Here is a 19,992-nt window from a genome sequence, read left to right as displayed (position 1 = left end):
AGAAAATCCAATAGTAAGGGAAAGAGAAACTCCCTCAAATTCAAACAGAGAGAGTCTCTCTTTTTTAGAACGACGCAAGCTAAATCAGAATTCAAATACACGAGGACGGGGAGAGACTTCTACCCCCAGAACCAAGGCCAAAAACGTCCCTACATGAGGACAAGGAGCCAAAAAATCTGGGATTAAGTCTTAAAGCTCCAGTAATCAACCTGTCAAACAGAGACTTAACCATAGATGAAATAAACATACTACAAAAGGGATTAGGATTTGCAGTTGCAGGACCCCCAGATAAATTCAATCTAGAGAGGGACCTCCGGAGTTTCTTCAGAAAAATTAAATTATATACATTTTTTGAAGGGGAAGAGAAAATACCCAGTGAGAACAAATCAGGCTTACGGCCAAAATCTTCTTGGACCCCCTCACGACCCATGATCGGTAAAGATATAGAAATCTTTGAAAAGGTTGTAGAAAAGGGACTAGAAAGTATCTTGAGTCAAAAAATATGGACTAAAAATAACTTAACATATAGAGAAAGAACTGCACTGAAAGCCCTAGAACAATGTAAAGAGATTACAATAAACCAGGCGACAAGGGTGGCAGCATTGTCGTCATGGATAAGATAGACTATGAGAGAAGGATTAAAAATCTTTTTACTAATCCACTACATTATGAAGCCTCTAATAGACATGATTGGCTTAATTTAGGTACACAAATACAACATGTGTTGAGACTTGCTAAAGATAAAATCATTAGTCAAGAAGAATATAATTATTTAAATAATGAGACGCCTACTATACCAGCGATATATGGGCTTCCAAAAGTGCACAAAAGCATAAAAGACCCCCCATGCGACCCATTGTCTCAAGTTTAAATTGTATAGCAGAGCCTTTAAGTCAATACGTAGACAGATTTATCCAACCACTTGTTACCAAACAACGTGCCTATATCAAAGATACCACAGATATGATAAGTAAAATAGAAAACACAGTTTTTAACCAACAAAAGGAGTGGCTACTGACCTTAGATTTAGAGGCACTTTATACCAATATTCCACAAGATGACACTATATTGATGATAACAGGCCTCCTAAAGAATGGAGAAGAGGATCTTTCAGATCATTCAACTTTTTTAGTAGACTGTGTAGAGATAATTCTCAAGAACAACATTTTTTTTTATTCAAGGAGTACTATAGACAAACCAAGGGGACCAGCATGGGGGACACGCGTGCTCCCAGTCTGGCCTGTCTATATGTAGCTGCCTTTGAAGAAAAACATATTTCTAACGAACTGGCGCCATACTATGAAAACATGAGCAAGTGGTCACGTTTCATAGATGACGTATTTTTTATATGGCAGGGTAGTGAAGAGGACTTGTTATCCTTTATACAATGGATCAATTTAGGAGATGAAAACTTGAGGTTTACATCCTCGTACAGCAATGAAATGTGTGACTTTTTAGACATAAGAATCAAGAACGTAGAAGGAACTTTGACAGTGGAATTATTTACGAAAGCTACAGAACGTAACACTATGTTGCATTACGATAGCCATCATCCTGCGAGTCAGAAAAAAAATATACCCTTTGGTCAGTTTCTACGGGTGAGAAGAAATTGGACCGACAGACAGGAGTTTGAAAAACATGCTAAGGTTTTAACAAATACATTTTTAGTAAGAGGATACCCAAAACAAATGGTGAAAAAAGCATACACACGTGCCAAATACTATAAAAGAGAAAGTCTCTTTGAACCAAAGGCTGCAAGAGATCAGACAGACAAACAATTAGTCTGTGTGACCAATTTCTCAAATGTTTAGTTATAAGGTGAAAAACTTAATAAATAGAAATTTGAATTTACTTAATAATGGAAGCTCAGCACTTTTACCAAGACCCTTCTTCGCATTTAGAAGAAACAAAACAATTGCTCAGTACATATGTATCCAGACAGAGGCAATAGGAATAAGATAAGCACCATTGATGAATCATCGCCTACAGGCCATTTTCCTTGTGGCTCTTGCAAAAACTGTAATTCCATTATGAAGGGACGTACAGTCACATATAAAGGAATAACCCACCATCACAAAAATGTAGTAAACTGTAGGACCCAGAATGTTATCTACTTGATAAAATGCCCATGTGACAGAGCATATATTGGTGAAACCTCAAGAGAAATCAGATTGAGGTTGAACAAACATAAATCCGCTATTCGCACCAAACGACAGAATGCACCCTTAGTTGAACACTGGCAAGAGGAAAAACATCCGGTACTTGAAATGGTGTATTATAGTAGTAACATTAAGTCATAGAGGAGGAGATTTAACAACAAAACGCAAGAAAAGCAGTATTATATGTCAAAATTTGACACATACAAAACTGGCCTGAACAGTAGAGAAGAATGGGAGAGAATTATATAAGGAGGATTTATATTCAGTATATACCGTACAGCCAAGCAATAGGAACACAAGGATCCAATCTGTTGTAAAACAGCAGCTGACATAGTGAGGAACTGAACATCATGACCTCTGATTACTTGATCCATGTATCACGATGCTTCAACCCGGGGGTTAGGATAGGACATATTAGCTTACTCATGGACTTTGGTTAACTGTACAATACAAAATGACATAGAACATATAGAGATGAGACCGCAGATTAAGTGTGGACACTAACCGATAAATAATAGTGTATATAATAAGTAAGTGAACACTATATAAATAATAAAAATTAAATAATTGAAGAAATAAGGTTGAATATCAGTAAATAGGAAATCTAGATTAATAAACTTGGAGGAGAACACATTACAAGATAGCCGCCTTGAACTCAGGTGGGTAAGATAGGTGGAAATCACAGAACGACCCGTTCCAAGATGGCGGCTCAGAATCAATAATATAATCAGTTTGAACCGCAACCTCTATCACAGAAAATGCAGTCAATATTATTACGATTTTGGAACCATATTCTGCCTACTGAGCAGGTCTGGTATTTGATTGCTTTCTCCTGGTAGGTGTTCTGCGATGAGATAGATCTTCACAGGAATGGCCCACCTCCAAATAGTCTGTACGAGATGTGACAGGTGGAGAGTGTGTCGTCGCCCCCCCCCCCTGTTTTTGTACATAGTACATTGCTATCATATTGTCTGTTCGAATCAAGAACACTTTGCCTATGAGGTGGGTCTGAAAAGCTTTCAGTGCTGGGAAAATTGCTAGCAGTTCCAAGTGATTGATATGCAGCTGCTTCTGCTTCCGACTTCACAGTCCTTGAACAGTTAGAGTCTGGAGAAGTGCTCCCCAACCTGTTAGCGATACGTCTGCTGTTAAGATTGCCTGTGGTAATAGGGTCGATGAATGCCCACCCTTTGGGCAAGTTCTGTGGATTCCACCACTGCAGAGTGCGATGGGTGCGGCCACTCACCAACACTAGATCTTACAGCTGACCCTGTGACTGATTCGGCTGACTAGCTAATTATTCTCGAATGGGAGGCATTTGAAGTCTTGCATGTAAGACTATCGTGGATGCAGGATGCCATCATTCCTAGCAATTGCATGAACACTCTTGCAGGAATCGATTGGTTGGATCGGAATTGGGAGACTAGGGTTTGAATATTGTGTATTTGTAGGATTCTCATCCAGCTGGAAGAACAACGCTGGATACAGGGATGACAAAGGTAAAGCAGGGTTATTCCAAAGAAGAAAGAGGGCCCATCCAAGCCACAGCCAGCTAAAGTAACAGCTTCAGCCAGTCTGAGTCAGAGTTACTAACTATTCAAATAATGACATTCTGACACCTAGGAAACACAGTGTAGAACATTATCATAGTCATAGTGAAACGTCACAATGGTCCAGGTGTCATGGTTACAATGCCACCATGACACTAACTGGGAACACAAGATACCACACACCTCTACTGTTAACACAGAGAGGAAAGATGTATGAGGAAATAACATTAAAATAAAAAAAACATTAAAATAAACCATGTAATTAAAAAACATAGTCTTTCAATTACCCAGGCTTCTTAACAGCCCTAGCAGATTTCCGTGGAGAAGACAAAGAATCAGATAAATAATTCTTTCTAGATGTAGACTGTTCACACTTAGTGGGACCAGAACATACAGTAATCCGACCTAAATTCCAAATTGTGTGATCCTGAGTCCTCACAGTATTTTTGAACACTTTAACAACATACATAGACTTTGAGAATTTAACTTTAGAGCCAGGGAGTTTAATAACCACACAGTCACTAACCTTTACTGCCGTATCTTTAGTGGATTCCCTGGCATCAACGTTCAATTTCCTTGCTAGACATTTACCTTCTTCTCTCTTCTTCCAATCAATTGCAATCTTTAGAGGTATGGAGCTAGAAATAGCCTCCTCTAAGTGTCTTACCCATGAAGGTTCAACTAGAGTACATGGGACCCTAACTTTGAAGAGAACAAAGGGAGATTGACCAGTTGAACTGTGAGGAGTCACCCTATAGTCCTCAATTGTCTTTAAGACTTGTTCCTTCCAGTTATGCCCAGCAAGCATTTTGAGCCCAGAAAATGGTTTCTTTAATCACCTTATTAAACCTCTCCACCATCCCGTTGGTTTCTGGATGGTAAAGGGAAATGTTTTATGTTTTATACTTCGGTTCTTTGAAAAGGTTTCCATTCCTTTTAATACTAGTTGTACTCCATTGTCTGTTAGAATGGATCCAGGGTAACCTTCTCTAGCCATGAGGGTTTCTAGAAATGTAATTACTTGAACAGTTTCTATGCTAGAGGTAAAGTGAATTTCTGGCCACCTTGAAAACAAATCTAGAAGAACCAAAATGAAAGTGTGCTGGTCATTAGAATGAATGGAACCCACAATGTCTAAAGCTACTTCCTTCCAAGGCCCACTGGGAAGTTCCCTGATAACCATCGGTTGAACTCACAAGTTTGGATTTTTCACTCGTAGCACACACCATGCAATCCCTTATAATCCTTTCAACCTGTATGTCTATTCCAAGCCACCAATACGAGGATCAGAGCCCCTGAGCCTCTCTTTAGTCCTAGAAATACCAGAGTGTGCTTTGTGGGCTAAATCCACCAAACCCTTGCGAAATTCCAACGGAGGTATCAACCGTGTGCCTCGTACCAGCATCTCATCACACACTGCCAATTCATCTTTTGCCCCCCCCCAAACTTGGAAGCCTCTACTTACGCCTCTTTTTTTGCATTCCAACCACTGCGAATGAGACCCATTACCTCAGACAACACTGGATTCAAAGATAGCTTGAGACGCCACTAACATTCATCAATGATTCCTTCACCTACCAAACACACGTGAAAATCATTCTCACTCCTATCTTCATCATCATTATCTTCAATAGAACCATCCTCTACCAATCTATAAAGCGTATCAGCCACACTGTTCTTCACACCAGGAATGTACCTGATCTCAAAGTCATATTCTTGCAGAGCTATGACCCATTTGCTGATACTACCAGAGACTTGGTCAATTCCTTTTTTAGAAAAAATCTCACACAAGGGCTTGTGATCAGTCTTAACTAAGAATTTAGTTCCCCACAAAAATGTCTTTAGTTTTTTGATGGCCCAAAATACCGCAAGAGCTTCACGCTCAATCACAGAATACTGTGACTCAGGATCCTTAAGCCCTCGAGAGATGAACGTTATGGTTTCCAAACCGTTCTCACCTCCTTATTGGAGAACTGCACCCACCCATTAACACTGGCATCAGTGGTAACAACAAACGTTTTTGAGGGATTAAAACTCTTGAGACTAGGAGCATCACTAAGCTTCTTTTTAAGAGACACAAATTCCCAATTACAATCTTCACTCCACTTAAACTCAACACCTTTCTTCAAGAGTCCCCTCATGTTGGTGCAATGCTCAGCAAAACCTTCAACAAACTTATTGTAGTACTCAGCTATGCTCGAAGGATTCTCCATGAATTTGGCTTGGACAAAATCTATGAAGGCCAAGTGGAAGTGACCGGTGATGAATGCAACGTGGAGAGCATAGATGGGCAACCTGGTGCCTTTACTTGCTATCTGGATGCTGGACTTGTCAGAGCCACCACTGGAAACAACGTTTTTGGAGCCCTCAAGGGAGCAGTGGATAGTGGACTGTCCATCCCCGATAGGTAATTGTATACCATCTTGCACAAAGTCCCAACACTACAAGCTTTAAGTGTGATTTCTGCACCAGCCATCATGACCAGTTTGAAACTTTTTGCACTAACAAATGTAAACTTATTTTATGTTTTTGTATGTGTGCATTGCAGATGCCTGGCATTACATTTGTCCTTGCTTTGCATTCCATTGATTGATCTCAGTGTTGTGTAGCTTCCACCCTATGGTAGGCATTGCGCTGAGTCTAACGTGCACTGCTGTGTGTGGAAGGGTGCCTTTAAACCAATTTGTTCTCTGTAAGTGAGGTATTTCTATTTCTTCATATGAAGTATAGGTATTTGGTATTTCAACCTTAGAGTAGGTGTGAAGTAATTGTATAATGTCTGTCTGCTGCCAGGAATGTAACCTAAGAATAGAACACCTCTGTCCTAAAAGCTCTGTGTGCCTCAACCACTAAGGTAACCTCTCCACCCCTGGGTGTGAGACCATGGTGTAATAGTTTGAGTAACTGAATGCCTGCAGTTCTCTGCAATGTTTAATTCCCGAGGATCTTTGTCTCCATACAAAATAAATTAATTGCAGTGTGGGTATACACAGCAGGAAATAGAAATTTAAAGGTGTAACCTTGACTTGCCTGCAGCCAATTCATAAGAGTTACCTACTCATCTGAGGAGGAATTTCCCTACTACCACGGGCTTCTCCGGTTTGGAGGGGAGGAGGGTTCTCTGAGAAGGCACGATTGAGCTACCCTGGCGATCCGTTAAAATAAGAACCCAACCTTCACTGGCGGCACCATGTCATGAAGTTTCCACCCTATGGAAGGAACTACACGTTTGTAGATAGGGTAACTTTTGGGATGGTGCTAGTCCCTCAGGATATGTTTTTCTATAGGCCAGCTAACTCTCAGTGCCACCATAAGTCCCCTAACCCTGGTTGGGTAGCAAATGGTTCTAGAAACAACTGTGATTGGAAATTTTATCACCTGTTTTGTGTTTTAAACTTGTGTTTTTTCCTGCCCATGATTGCTTCCATTTAACGTGTTGAATTGTGGGATTTGCAGTCCAAACTCTAGTTTTTCCCTCTCATTGCTGATGACTTTCAGTTTCCCTCCAAATTTATCCTTTGCTCTGTGCTAAGACCTGTATGTTAAAATAGTGCACTCCCAGCCACCATTTTGTGTTCACAAGCCAGTGAAACCAGCCCCCCTGCATCCTCCCCAGCAACAGGGACATTCTAAATCAGAGGGTGCTTCTGTGAGCTGTTTAAACTGTGTTTACTAGGGAGTGTGCACTTCGTTTTTTGGCCAGTAGAGGGAGTAAAGTTTTATTCAAACAGTATTGTTAGATTTCAAGTTAGTGAGGCCTTTACCTGCAGAAGTCCAAAGTGTGGATTGAGCCTGTCTGTCTCCTAGGAGATTCTGAACAGGAAAAGCAGCTTCCAACTCCCTGGCCAGCAAAACTTGTCTGAGGTCGCTGGGACCTTATATGGTCTGATATTGTTTGGTATGTGTGACATTGTTCGGCAATGTGTGCACTGATCGGTGTTGTATCTGATGTTTCTATTGGATTACGGTTAGTGTCCTCATTGGTTGGGTATTTGAATGTTCTGATTGGTTTCTGGGTCTGGGATTTAATCAATGTAGGGTTGGGACTAGGGCTAGGGTTAGGATTTCTATTGGAAGTAGGGACTAGGGTTTCCTGTGTTATTGGTTGTTGGTACTAGGGTGGGACTAGGGCTAGGGTTAGACTTTTAATTAAAAGTAGCGATAAGGGCTTCTGGTGCGATTGGTTGGTGGACTGGTTGTGGGACTAAGAGTAGGGTTAGGCTTTCTATTGGAAGTAGGGACAAGGGCTTCCTGTGCCATTGGTTGCTTGGACTTGGGGTGGGATTACTGGTAGGGCTAGGGCCTCTATTGTACGTAGAGATTAGGGTTTTTTAACTGATTGGGTGCTTGGACTAGGGCTAAGATTGGATGTAAGGTCCTGGTCTCCTATTGGTTCTAAATTTTTAGGGCTAGTGTTTCGATTGGATAGTGTTAGGGCTAGGGTTCCCATTGGCTGACGGGGTCACCTGATTACTAGGGCTATAAAAGGCCAGGCTTAGGGTGTCTCAGCCTGGGCGTCGAGGCTAAGGACAGAGAGGACAAGGGCAGTTGCCTTGCTTGAGCCTGTTAAGGGCGGAGAGGACAAGGGCAGTTGCCCGTTTGAGCCTGTTAAGGGCGGAGAGGACAAGGGCAGTTGCCTGTTTGAGCCTGTTCGAGACAGGCCAGGGCCAGAAATGCTGCCCAATATACATACCTCCATTATGCATCTATATACTTTTAATGCACTTATGAATCTATATATTTATCAATCACTTTCTTATAATTTAGCATTCCCAATGTCATTCCCTATTTCTAAGCCTATACTTCGCTCAATATATCCTCTACATCCACTCTCTCATTTAAGCTCCAACCCCATACCACTACTATGATCTCCAAAATAACCATTCTAGACTCTCTCTTACTCTACCCCTCCTTACATCATCTTACACCTCTTTTTACTATACTGATCCCCCAAAACAAACCTTTCAAACTCTTCCCTCTTGTCTACCCCTCCCCAACCCTTCTCAATCCAAAAAAACTGACTAACATATCCACCACTAAAATTACTTTAATTTTTCACCATACTAATTCAACACTAATCCTGATGGGTTCAAGAGTAGTGTGCTACTTGCGCTTCAAAACCCAATTAGGGGTAGCAAGCGCTATATAAATACAAACCCATTTCCCTTCACTATGCCGCCACCTACCCTTCTCTACCCAAATAACTATATAACATATCCACTACTCAAATTATTTCATATTTTACTAGACTAATTTTCAACACTAATCCTTTGAGTTCCAGAGTGGCGTGCTACTCGCCAGAAAAGCGCTTCAACATCCATCAGGGGTAACAAGTGCTATATGAATGCAAACCTTTCTTCCTCTTTAATGCTTCCGTTATCCTTCTCACTCCAAATAACTGACTAATATCCACCACTGAAATTACTTTCATATTTCACCATATTAATTCACCACTAATCCTTTATGGGCTTCCTGAATAGCATGTTTCAACACCCAATCAGGGGTAACAAGCGCTATATAAATACAAACCTTTTTTACCTCCTCTATCCTTCTGCTATCATTCCAAATCCAAATTACTGACTAACCTATCCACCCCTTAAAATGTACTTGCATGTTTCACCATACTAATTCAACACTAATCCTCAATGGGTCCTGGAGTAGCGTGCTACCCGCCGAAAAAGCACTAGGACGCCTTGTCAGGGGTAGTAACCGCTATATAAATGCAATTACAATACAATACAATACCTCTGTGACTCATTTGTAAATCTTCCTGTAGTAAGAGGACTTAACAAAATTATTTTTTTGTTGCAGCAAATAGTAGGGACCCTCCCTGCCCCCTGCACTAGCTAAAAAAGAGGTGGAGCGCAGTCCATCGACCTAAGAAGGATCAAACGCTCAGTTAGCCCCCACAGCATTGCAAACCCTGAGCTTTACGTTGCATGCTGAACTTTGCAGTATGTGCATTAACCTAGTGGTCTGCATTATTGGATTCAGAAGGATTGAAATCAGAGTGAGACGGTCTTTCAATCTTTAGGAGACTGAGACCGCATCCGTCACGCAAACTCTTTCTCTGATCTCAGCAGCAGGAACTGATAACGGTGATTAAAAATAGTATTTGCCGTTCCTTGATTTATCTCCAAACTGCCCCCAATACCCCACATTCTCCCTGCAAACAATTTAGTTAATTTATGGCGCTGATCCCCTTTGACTTCAGAGACAAAAAACACGTACTGGCAATGGTCACAATTGTAGAGAGAGATGGGCCAAGCTTATCCACTTTGCAGGAGTGAAAAACAAGCCTCCCTTTGAAGGCACTCGATCTTATGACAGCACAAAACACAAACACAAGAAAGGCGTGATCTGTATTAATTTCTTCACTTCTTTTGAATGTACAGTTCAGAAGCAGTACTGGTGGCATGAATGCTAGTTTCTCTGATAAGACACTGCCGCCTTCCACTGCTATTAACTAGTCACAACTGCTGCAGGGGGCAATGCAAGGCCAGTAGCCTAAGGTATATGATAAACAAACATTTCCAGAAAACACAGTACTAAGGATGTACATCTTTCCAAAGTGGGAAAAGGAAATGACTCGTAAAATAAAACATTTGAAACATGAAAAATCCGCTGGTAAACAAGCCCATGTTTTTTCCATAGTAAGGGTTGGGAGGTAAGCATAGCCGGTAAGAGTGGGAAAGGAAAAGAGATGGGAAAAACAAGCAAATCCGCCAGTGACTGGTATATGCTTAATCGAACAAACGTCTCATCAATATGTCAAATTATATTATGGGATGGAGCCGATCACAGAAAAACATATCCGCCCTTGTGAATCCGCTATTGGAGCCCGGAGTGCAGCAGGGGTTACATAAATATCTAAAAAAAACAGTTTTCTGTGCAATGCTTACACAAAGACACCAGTGATAAAACAAGCACTGACGACCGGCAGCCACGGTGCAAAGTAAACATTAAAAACAAGTCAGCAAGAACTTTGTAAGGACCCCAGACCAAAACGGCCCTCATTAGGACCAAAAGCAAAGGGACCACTGTGTGGTGCAGGGACCGGCAACAGAGGATTTTTACTGCAATAAACTGCAGATGAAACATACCTCAAATATTTTATATTCTACGCTGAAAATAACTCCGCTGGGTGAGAACACCGTGCTTCTGTGGGTAATCAGAAGATCAAAGGTTCGAATCCCTGCAGGGAAGGTATAGCCTTTTATTCTTCCAACTTGGGCGGAATATGCATACACCGTAAAACACAGCCCAGTTTGTGGTGAGCGCTATAAACACAGTCCTTTTACTGTTGTTTATTCCGGGATTTCAAATGGGTGCTTTTAAGTGAAGTAATTGAGCAAACACTTACAGTGCGCTCAGTTTGCAGCGCTTAACAAATGCTTCACGCCACTTCCTCAAAGTGTGCTGGCATGCGCTGAACCCCCAAGCTCGGTTGTCACGAGATCCTTTTCTCTCTACAGAAGTGAAGTGCATGGCAAAAGGATTTCCCACAGATCTCGAGAAAGTGATGCTGTCATCAAAGCACATTTCAAAGAGCGAGAGTGATCAACGCGCCAATTCTACTGCAAGTGTCGCTTACGTTAAAGCATGCGGACAACAAACACTACCTGCAGGAGCTAAGGGCAAAAAATTGCACTGAGTGTCTCATGTTGCAGAGTGATGCGGGCATTGAAGCGAGGCGCGCGTGGTATGGGAGGGCCTTCACACGTGCAATAAAAGAAGCCAAATGGCAGCTGTGCACGATGGCAGCGGTGCACGTCACGCGTGTGCGTGATAGTAAGCTGGTCGCCGGGAAAGTAGCACTTTTCAAAGCAGCTACTAAATGTCTCGGCCAGACCAGCACATGCGCTGGATCAGGCCGAGACCTAAAAAACTGTGAAACAACTATCGACCCAATATGAAAAGTTACTAAAGAGGGAAATTAACAGATGTTGGGAGGTGATGTCACTAGAGAATCAGATGAAAGTTGGCAGAGTACCTCAAGGTCTAAGAATCCTTATCGCCCCCACCTACCAAAACCTGAATCCCAAATTACTGGAGGAGTGGTCCAAGTTAATAACCAAGACATGTAAGCACATGATGGGTCTCCTATCAAAATATGCTAACATTGAGTTAGAAGAGACTATTGAGGAAATTGCCAAACTGAAGGATATTTTAACAAAACATGAGAATCAAGAGGAGATTCGTAATTTTACTAATCAAATGGAGAAGAGCCTTGAGAAATATGAGGATGAAATGAAAACAAAAACGTAGAAAATGTCTGCGTGATAAGTGGGATTATGCCAGTGGTCGGGTTCTTACCTTTGCAAGGAAATTCAATGGAGCCAACAGGCAATTCAAACGAGCCAAAGCTATGCGACAGCAGGAATTGATCACCTCGGAATCAGGATCGGATATATATTCATCAGATGATCAGTCATCAAATTCATCTCAAGATATTCCCTCTTTCTCAAGCATGGAAGAATACATTTTTTACAAGAAAATCAGACAGTAAGAGGAAGACCACCAAGAGGAAGAGAAGGAACCAGTGGAAAAGGAAAACGACAAGTAGAAATGGATACAGCCAAGGACAGCATGCTTCATGGGAAAAACACAAGGTAGACACAGAAGCGGTAATGGGGACGTTCTTTGACTCCTGATGAACAATTGTGACTTGAACTTGGTCTTTTATACTGTCCAACTGCGAACATGGACTATTGTGGAACACGCATTGATATCTTTCTTTTTAATCAAACATTGAAATTGAAAAGTTTTTATGCAGCAATGCAAAAAGAGCAATATATCTACAATCGCCGCAGTTCGTGTCACTACTTATGACACTTTGAATCTGGGAGACATACCAGGTCTTAGGGCTCTTGCAGATTTATAGGAAGAGGGAACCGTGAGTAAGATATCGGAGTGGGACCTCATGATCTGATTGACACATTCCATGAGGTGGTGTCTCGCGATCTCATGGAATTATGGAAGAAGTCTGTGAATAATTTTGGTTCAACTATAACTAAGGGACAGAGAAACGCCTTAGCGACGCTATCAGAGTATTGTGAGAAATCCCTCTGATAAACGGGGTAATGTGGTCCTTTGGGATATCAATAAATATCTACGAGGGGCATATAGGCAATTGCACTTTAATAGCTACAAAAAGAGCTCCTATGACTGGTACAACTTAGCCATCAACAGTTTCCATGGTTTATTAGATCAGTGGAAAATAAAGGATTTGTTGAATACAGATGAATATCAATTCCTCAATGTAAAAAAAACGATTGTCCCACGTTTCTATGTGCTACCTAAGGTACACAAAAGTAAAATAGAGCCTCCAGAGAGACCCATTATTTCAGCCATTAGTAGTCTCGTAGAGCAGACATCGATCTTACTTGATTTTCACTTCCTCCCATATGTGCTTGCTTTACCATCGTATTGTAGAGACAGCACTGAGTTCATCACCAAAATCTCTGAAATACCCTGGCAGTCCAGTTACGTTTTTGTCACGTTTGACGTGGTATCTTTGTATATGTGTATCAATCACGATCTAGGCATACAGGCATGCAGGCACTTCTTTAGGGATAAACCACTACATGGATTTGATCATTCTATGATGTTACTGCAAATGCTCTGTTTCTGCCTAGAGAATAATTTTTTTGTGTTCAATGAGGTCTGGTATCGCCAACTGGTTGGGACTGCAATGGGAAGCTGCTTTGCTCCAAGCATGTTAAGACGGATGAGAATGAGAGATGGACTCACCACATTACTTTTTGGACTCGTTGCATAGATGATCTGTTTCTGATATGGGATGGTCCCATAGCAGTTACATAACTTCTTCTTTCCATAACTTTATTCAATCTAGTTTGAAGGCATAGATCACCAAAGTATACAATACTGGGGAAAGGTGTTTGACTTTATTGACAATGTGTTTAAGCACAAAATAAAGAAGGATTTCGCCTCCCTTACCATAGCATTTATGAGGACAGACTTATCCTCCGAGAACGATAAGGAACTAATGGACCTACTACTGACAGCGGCTGTGAAACTCATCCTAAACAACTGGAAAGACACTAGCAAAACTTGCTTCCAAGGATGGTTAAACTGGATTACATACCTCAGCGGAGCAGACACCTTGGCGATGCAGTACTCTCCGTGGAAGGCACCTTCCAGAGATCTGTGGGTAGCACTAGACAGGTCCCTGGACCCTCAAAACCCTCCATGAACAATCAACCCTATACATATGACTCTTTTGCAGCCTCGGGATAGCCAATCAAATTCTTAGGAACCTTGTCAATCGCGACGCAGTTTTGTGCTCTCTTTCACTAAATGTATGTGCATTGTTTTTTTACTCTTCCCTACTAGGCTACCCTGTCCTTCTCCTCTCTTCCTTCCTACTTTACTGTCCTTTCTGCCTTTCGTCTCTTTCTAGGCTCTAACCACACTACCAAAGTGGGTAAGCACAACCAGTGCATTGTAATAACGATCAAGAGAAAATTCTAGTGCTGCCTGTAACAAGAAATGCTTATGACTGTATACAGTATATAAAATCCCAATAAAAACGTATAAATAAATAAAACAGTATCATTCTTCTCAGTACAATCCAGTTCAATACTCATAAGTTATTAAAACTAACAATGTATTATCGAAAGAAAAAGAGCAATGTACAAGTTAAAACCCCAAGACAATAAGGGTATAAGAATGGTCTGTGAAAATTAAGCAATTCAATGGCTATTATTTGTGCAAGTAACATTATACAAAGGTAGATGCTGGGCTGCAGGTTCCCAATGCTGGGCTGCAGGTTCCCAAACATAACTTTCTGACACATATCTCACAGAATGATTTGAATCTATCTTTCACACACAAAATCCATAGCACGGAGATGGATTTTATTGTTGTCTCTGTTAAAGTCATCAATGAGGAAATACAAACCAGCCTGTTTCGTAAAGAGACGGAAACAGCATTCTTCATGAAAACAGCCACCACCACCATAAATTAAAATGGAATTTTCCTTACAGAGAATTCCTTTGGGCAAAACGGGCATATAGTGCCACACACAGTTTTGTAGCTGAAGAGAATCGAATGGCCTGCAGAATTCGGGCAAGAGGATACCCATATAAAGTTCTAAGAGATGTCAGCAACAAGGTAGCCTTGACACTCAGGAAACACCTACTAGTCCAGAAGGGAAAGAGAACACAACCACATACGGCAAGATTAATCACTACTTTCAACAGTGAATCAGTCACTTTGGGAAAATTGTTAATAAACACTCGCACCTAGTCAAAAAAGATATGGTTAATGGTAATGTGTTACCAGCATATCCATCAGTGACATACCGCAAATCTAAATCGTTATGTGATTATTTGGTTCACAGCTATACCAGAGCCCCTGTAAAAAAGATGGGTGGTTGAAAGAACAAATGGGCTTCTACCAGAGTGGGAGATGCAAAGCCTGCAAAAGCAGTACAAACAAGAAAGAGTATACACTACCTACAGGCAAGACACTCTACCTCAACAAGTTTGTAACATGTGGGAATGATTTTGTAATAGGAAGCACCATTTGCCCAGCGAAGAAGCGAGTGTTGGAACCTTATGGAGGTATAAAAAATATGGATGTGAGTTACCCAGTGGCTGGGCACTGGGAAAAAGTTAATAATCACAATGCTGACTTACTATCTTATTTTGGCATTCACAGGATCCTGCTGAACATCCGTGGTGGAGATAGGGAGAAGAAGCTTAGACTACTGGAACCTGAATACATTAGCAAACACAAGGAGATGATGGACGGAGCGCTGAAACTGTTCATACACTCACCCCCAGTCACAGATCCGGGTTGAATCCATCATGTTTCTTTAGCTCACTTTGCCACCCCAATTCAGACCCAGCTATATGCAAATCAGTCTTGACCCTGTGCCTCAGAGGAACAATCCAGCCCGAACTACCAAGCCAGGTCTTCTCTGGACCGGAAACAAGCATCCTGGGACTGGTTTCGGGGTAACACCCCTCCTCAGCCAGGCTAGCTTGAATCCAGTGGCAAAGTGAGCAAGGGAACCACGTCTGAGCACCCTGCCAACTTAGTTCGAACAAAGCAAACACAAGGAGAGGATGGACAGAGCGCTGAAACTTTTCAGACACTCACCCCTAGTCACAGATCTGGGTTGAATCCATCATTGTTCTTTAGCTCACTTCGCCACCCCAGTTAAACTAACTATAAATTACGTTAACCTTGTGACGGCCCATATATGTGCACATGGTGTTTTTCACAAAGTAACATAGGGGTATAGGGATTTGTGCCTGCAAATCATGTATAATAAAATGTTGTTTTGTATTAGTATTTTTTTTTTCTTAGCATACTGTGGATACATTAGGATGTGGACATTATTTGTACCAGGACTTGATTAGTACTGATATAGCGTATTGGTATCAGTTTTTCTGATACCTTGTTATGGTAAAGACAAGGCCTTATTTGGTGAAATCTGCACAGGAGCAAATAATTTATAAGGTTGCAAAGATTGGAGCTTGTACTCTAGCCACTTGACCGGACTACGCCCCTCTACCCCTCCCGGGGTTAAAAACAGTGTAGCAAACCACATCAGTTTTCACATCTTCAAAACCTGTGATATAATTGACCACTAGGGTACCTGCTAGCTATCACGCCAAATCAATATCTATTATATTGGTCTTCTTTTCCTGGTTCTATTGTGTGTTCATGGACAAAACATTGAAGATTTGGGTTATTCTCATCAGGCACAAGAGTAATGTATTTTTCTTTCACTTGAATGATGCAATTGTTAGGGCACTTTCCACTAATAATAAGATGTATGTAGTTTCCACTAATAATACGATTTATGCAGTTACACTCCATCTTCTTGCATTGATAACATGCTGAATTTATGACTTTTGCCTTGCTCTTAAATATGAGCCAAAATGGAATGTTTAATTATTTTTTTTACTCTGAAATTAATTTAGTAACATTTACCAAAAAGTATGGGACATTATCAAATTGACTCCATTTACTGCATTTTTCTGAAAAGCTTGCTGAGACTGAAACGTTTTGGTTATTTGGGATATCTGTCTTTTATGTCTTTTATGTCTATGGCATAGCAGCCCCTGGTTTTGTTTTATAAGGTGATGGGGCACTTGTACAAAGTTTTGGCCGTGACAGAGCCCGGTTTCGGGTGAAATGCTTCACCGTAAATAAATGATTATGGATTAAGCTGTGGAGTGCGAGATTTTCCTTGATATCATCCATTATTAACAATAACACATGAACTACAAATTAAAATGAAAAAAATCACTTACACTGAACAAGCGAGAAGCACACTGCAATTTCTGAACAGCAAAACGTGTTTTTGTGTCCCCATTTTCAACAAAACCTTTTTCTAGCTGTCAAAAAATGTTCTAACACAGAACTCCAACCTTCATCAACAGTTGATAAATTGATTAAACCGCACTTCTCCCACTAGCCAGGACCTTTTCTCGAAAATGCATTTCAACACCCTTAACAGACAACACAGACATCAAAACTAAAACAAAACAATAAAATGTAAAACAACTTGTAACAAGCATGTTGTAACAACTTTCAAAATTATTGTTTAATTTTCATCATTAGAGTGAAAAGGAACATCTTCTTCAAAACAACAAGAGCATTCAGTACCATATCACAATCCCAATACGCACTTCAGTGCTATTGTGTTCTACTCCGTACTCCTCCATTAACACAACAAAGCAACTCACACAATGTACTACTCAAAAAAGTACCATTAAAACCAGAAAACAGCAATAATGTCACCTAGAATGTTAGAGTTCTGGTACTTACATGGTGGTCAGTGTATCCTCTCTGACTGAATTTCGAAACCATTTTTGTTCACTTAGGAACCATAATTGATGACTGTCCCCAGTTCTTCGTATTCTCAACTGTTGGCTAAAAAAAGGCAAGTTTGCAGTTGAATCAGGTTACAAATACTATATGTAATCGTCGGAAAATACTTCAGTATGGTCAAGGTTCGAGCCAAATTATTTCAGTGGGAATAGTGGATTACAAGAAGGGGCTATGCCAGAGTACTACATCTACAATTAGGGAGGTATTCAAGATGCCAGAGTACTAAGTACTACTGGTAGCATAAGGGAGGTTCTCAATATGCCAGAGTACTAGTAGTCTCATTAGAATGGTACTCAATATGTAAGACTACTTCTACCTTTAATGAGGTACTTGATATGTCAGAGTACTAGCAGTCCCATTAGAAAGGTACTCAATAGGTCACAGGGCTGTTGATATCATAGACATTCTTCCTATTATTGCAGTGCCATTAAGGCATTTTCCCTGTGTTAATATATTTAGGGGCTTACAACTGGTCTCCAGCCTCACAGGCCTCTCTTCACCAGGACTCTTTCAGTGGGCTTCAAAGTGTCAGCAAGTCGAGTGCCTCTCACCCATAGCCTGAAGGTTTGTTGATCAAGTTTATACTGCGCTCAGACAAGAGCAGCTTCTGGAGACCCCGAAACAAGCCAATCCCACCACACATACTGCAAAACTCAAAGAATCTCTCCATCTTCCTTATTGGTTGTGAATACGCAAGGCCAATCTAGAATGTCCTATTATTTTGTAAGACAATTTATGAATTAAAATGCTTTTGAGGCCTGTGGTGATCAGTCAGGTGGTTATGACTAGTGGTGAGAGATTAGTAATGGCTCCTAAAGTGGTGATGAGGGTCAGTGGGAGGGATCTGAATCCAGTGACTAGGGCGTGGTGTAAGTGAAGAGTCTGGTTTGTACTAGAACAGTTTTAGACATTGGATAAGGGTGTCTGTGTAGTCACTTGTCCAGGATTTGTGTCAAGGTTTGTGTCTGATTAAACTCGTTGCAAATAATGGGGGTTCGTGAGGAGCACTCCAAATATACATCTAAACTGATAGTGTTTACTCAAACGGTGCAGCGGCTGTTAAGGGTAGTCACCCATCCAAGCTAAATGTCAGTTAAAACGAGTTGAAAAACCCGTCTAGTCGCGCACTGTTCACACGGTGTTAAATGCACACCTTATTACAATGAATATATTATACTAAAACCTTTAATGCTTGTTAAACATTCATAAGTTCATCTCTGACAATCAAATAACATATCATAGGTCGGTCATTTCAAAACCTAATACATGAATCATAACATATATTCATTGTACATTTTCATATTTGCAATAGCTTCATGCATTCATAATATTGCATTACTCATTGTATTAACACATTTTTTGTTCATGCCCAATGCATTTCGGTACCGATGGTACCTTCCTCAGGGGCCAATCTGAAAAAATAAATACATGAAAAATGTCTTAGTGTTGATGCTCATGTGTGCTCTGTACATCTAATGTATGATGAATGAAAGTCATACCTGTGGGTGAACTGATAATAACCTCTGTCGTCTATAATGGAGAAGAAAAAAAGGGAAAAAAAGGACTACTAATCAATGGTCATGTTCAGAATGTTTACCTAAAGTAAACTAATGAAAGTAATGGGATCTTACCCTATTCCTCTCTGAAGAGATCGATGTTGAGCTGTCAATAAACGCATTAAGTAAATGCCAATTAGTATCACCAACTGATATCTACCGCTAAAGAACTAAAATATATAGCTGTGATGTCTATTTAAACAAACATGCCACATACCTGATGTGTACGAGTACTGATGTCGCACCCTAAGAGAGATAATGATAATAATCACGCGATGTAAAAATCGCCCAACATTCCAGCAACAATATCTTACTACTTATAGAAAAGCCATCATACCTTATGCGTTCGGTCTCCAAGCGTATCTAAAAATAAAATAAGCGCGACAGTGTCAGTGCACTTCTGTCACTAATCAAATACTAATAAAGTATGTGTATTCTCCCTGTCAACTCAACCAGTCCAACCTTACCTCATAACTCTTAAACCGTGCCGGAGTGAACCGCCGGGGAAATAATAACAACCGCTGCCACACGCCGCCACAATCGCGGTGAAATAAATACCGTAGTTTCAAACTCACGAGCAGTGACAAAGATGATGGACTAATCGTAAACACATTGCCATAATGATGAAAATTCCGCCACCATTTTACAATGTCTGCTCAATAAACTAAGATGCAGTAGACATTCCTGCACGCGACCGAGTTATTTCTTAAAAAAATGTTAATGCCTAAATAATGATCCCCTCTGGGATAGTTGAACATCGGAACATCGAGAATAAAGATTAAAGTTTAGTAAATAATTTCTACAATATACTGCTAAGATGCCCACTGACGTGGTGCACTCTCTCGAAGATGAATG

At 40.7% G+C, this 19,992-nt stretch overlaps 1 protein-coding gene across 9 annotated transcripts in view; it reads right to left on the bottom strand.

Moving 5' to 3' along the window:
* Positions 1-19,715, bottom strand: part of LOC144756156 (uncharacterized) — a 551,055-nt gene extending 531,340 nt beyond the window's left edge. For 8 of the 9 annotated variants that reach the window (XR_013595087.1, XR_013595085.1, XR_013595086.1 and 5 more), the window contains exons 1-6: positions 19,605-19,715; positions 19,475-19,500; positions 19,355-19,383; positions 19,213-19,243; positions 19,081-19,111; positions 17,519-17,623 (exon numbers count right to left, since the gene is read on the bottom strand). Coding sequence is in view for 3 of the 9 variants with exons in the window: in XM_078645737.1 (XP_078501863.1) it covers positions 17,519-17,560 (42 nt within the window). In the remaining 6 variants the exon portion in view is untranslated. Of the gene's footprint in view, positions 1-17,518; positions 17,624-18,357; positions 18,994-19,080; positions 19,112-19,212; positions 19,244-19,354; positions 19,384-19,474; positions 19,501-19,604 lie in introns of those variants that run through there. The other variant, XR_013595084.1, reaches the window with a different exon arrangement.
* Between the last annotated feature and the right edge of the window lie 277 nt (positions 19,716-19,992).

The sequence above is a fragment of the Lissotriton helveticus genome, chromosome 5_1 (assembly GCF_964261635.1).
Source record: "Lissotriton helveticus chromosome 5_1, aLisHel1.1, whole genome shotgun sequence".
Taxonomy (NCBI): Eukaryota; Metazoa; Chordata; class Amphibia; order Caudata; family Salamandridae; genus Lissotriton; species Lissotriton helveticus.
The sequence above is the reverse complement of the archived record's forward strand: the minus strand, read 5'-3'. Positions and strand labels throughout refer to the sequence as shown.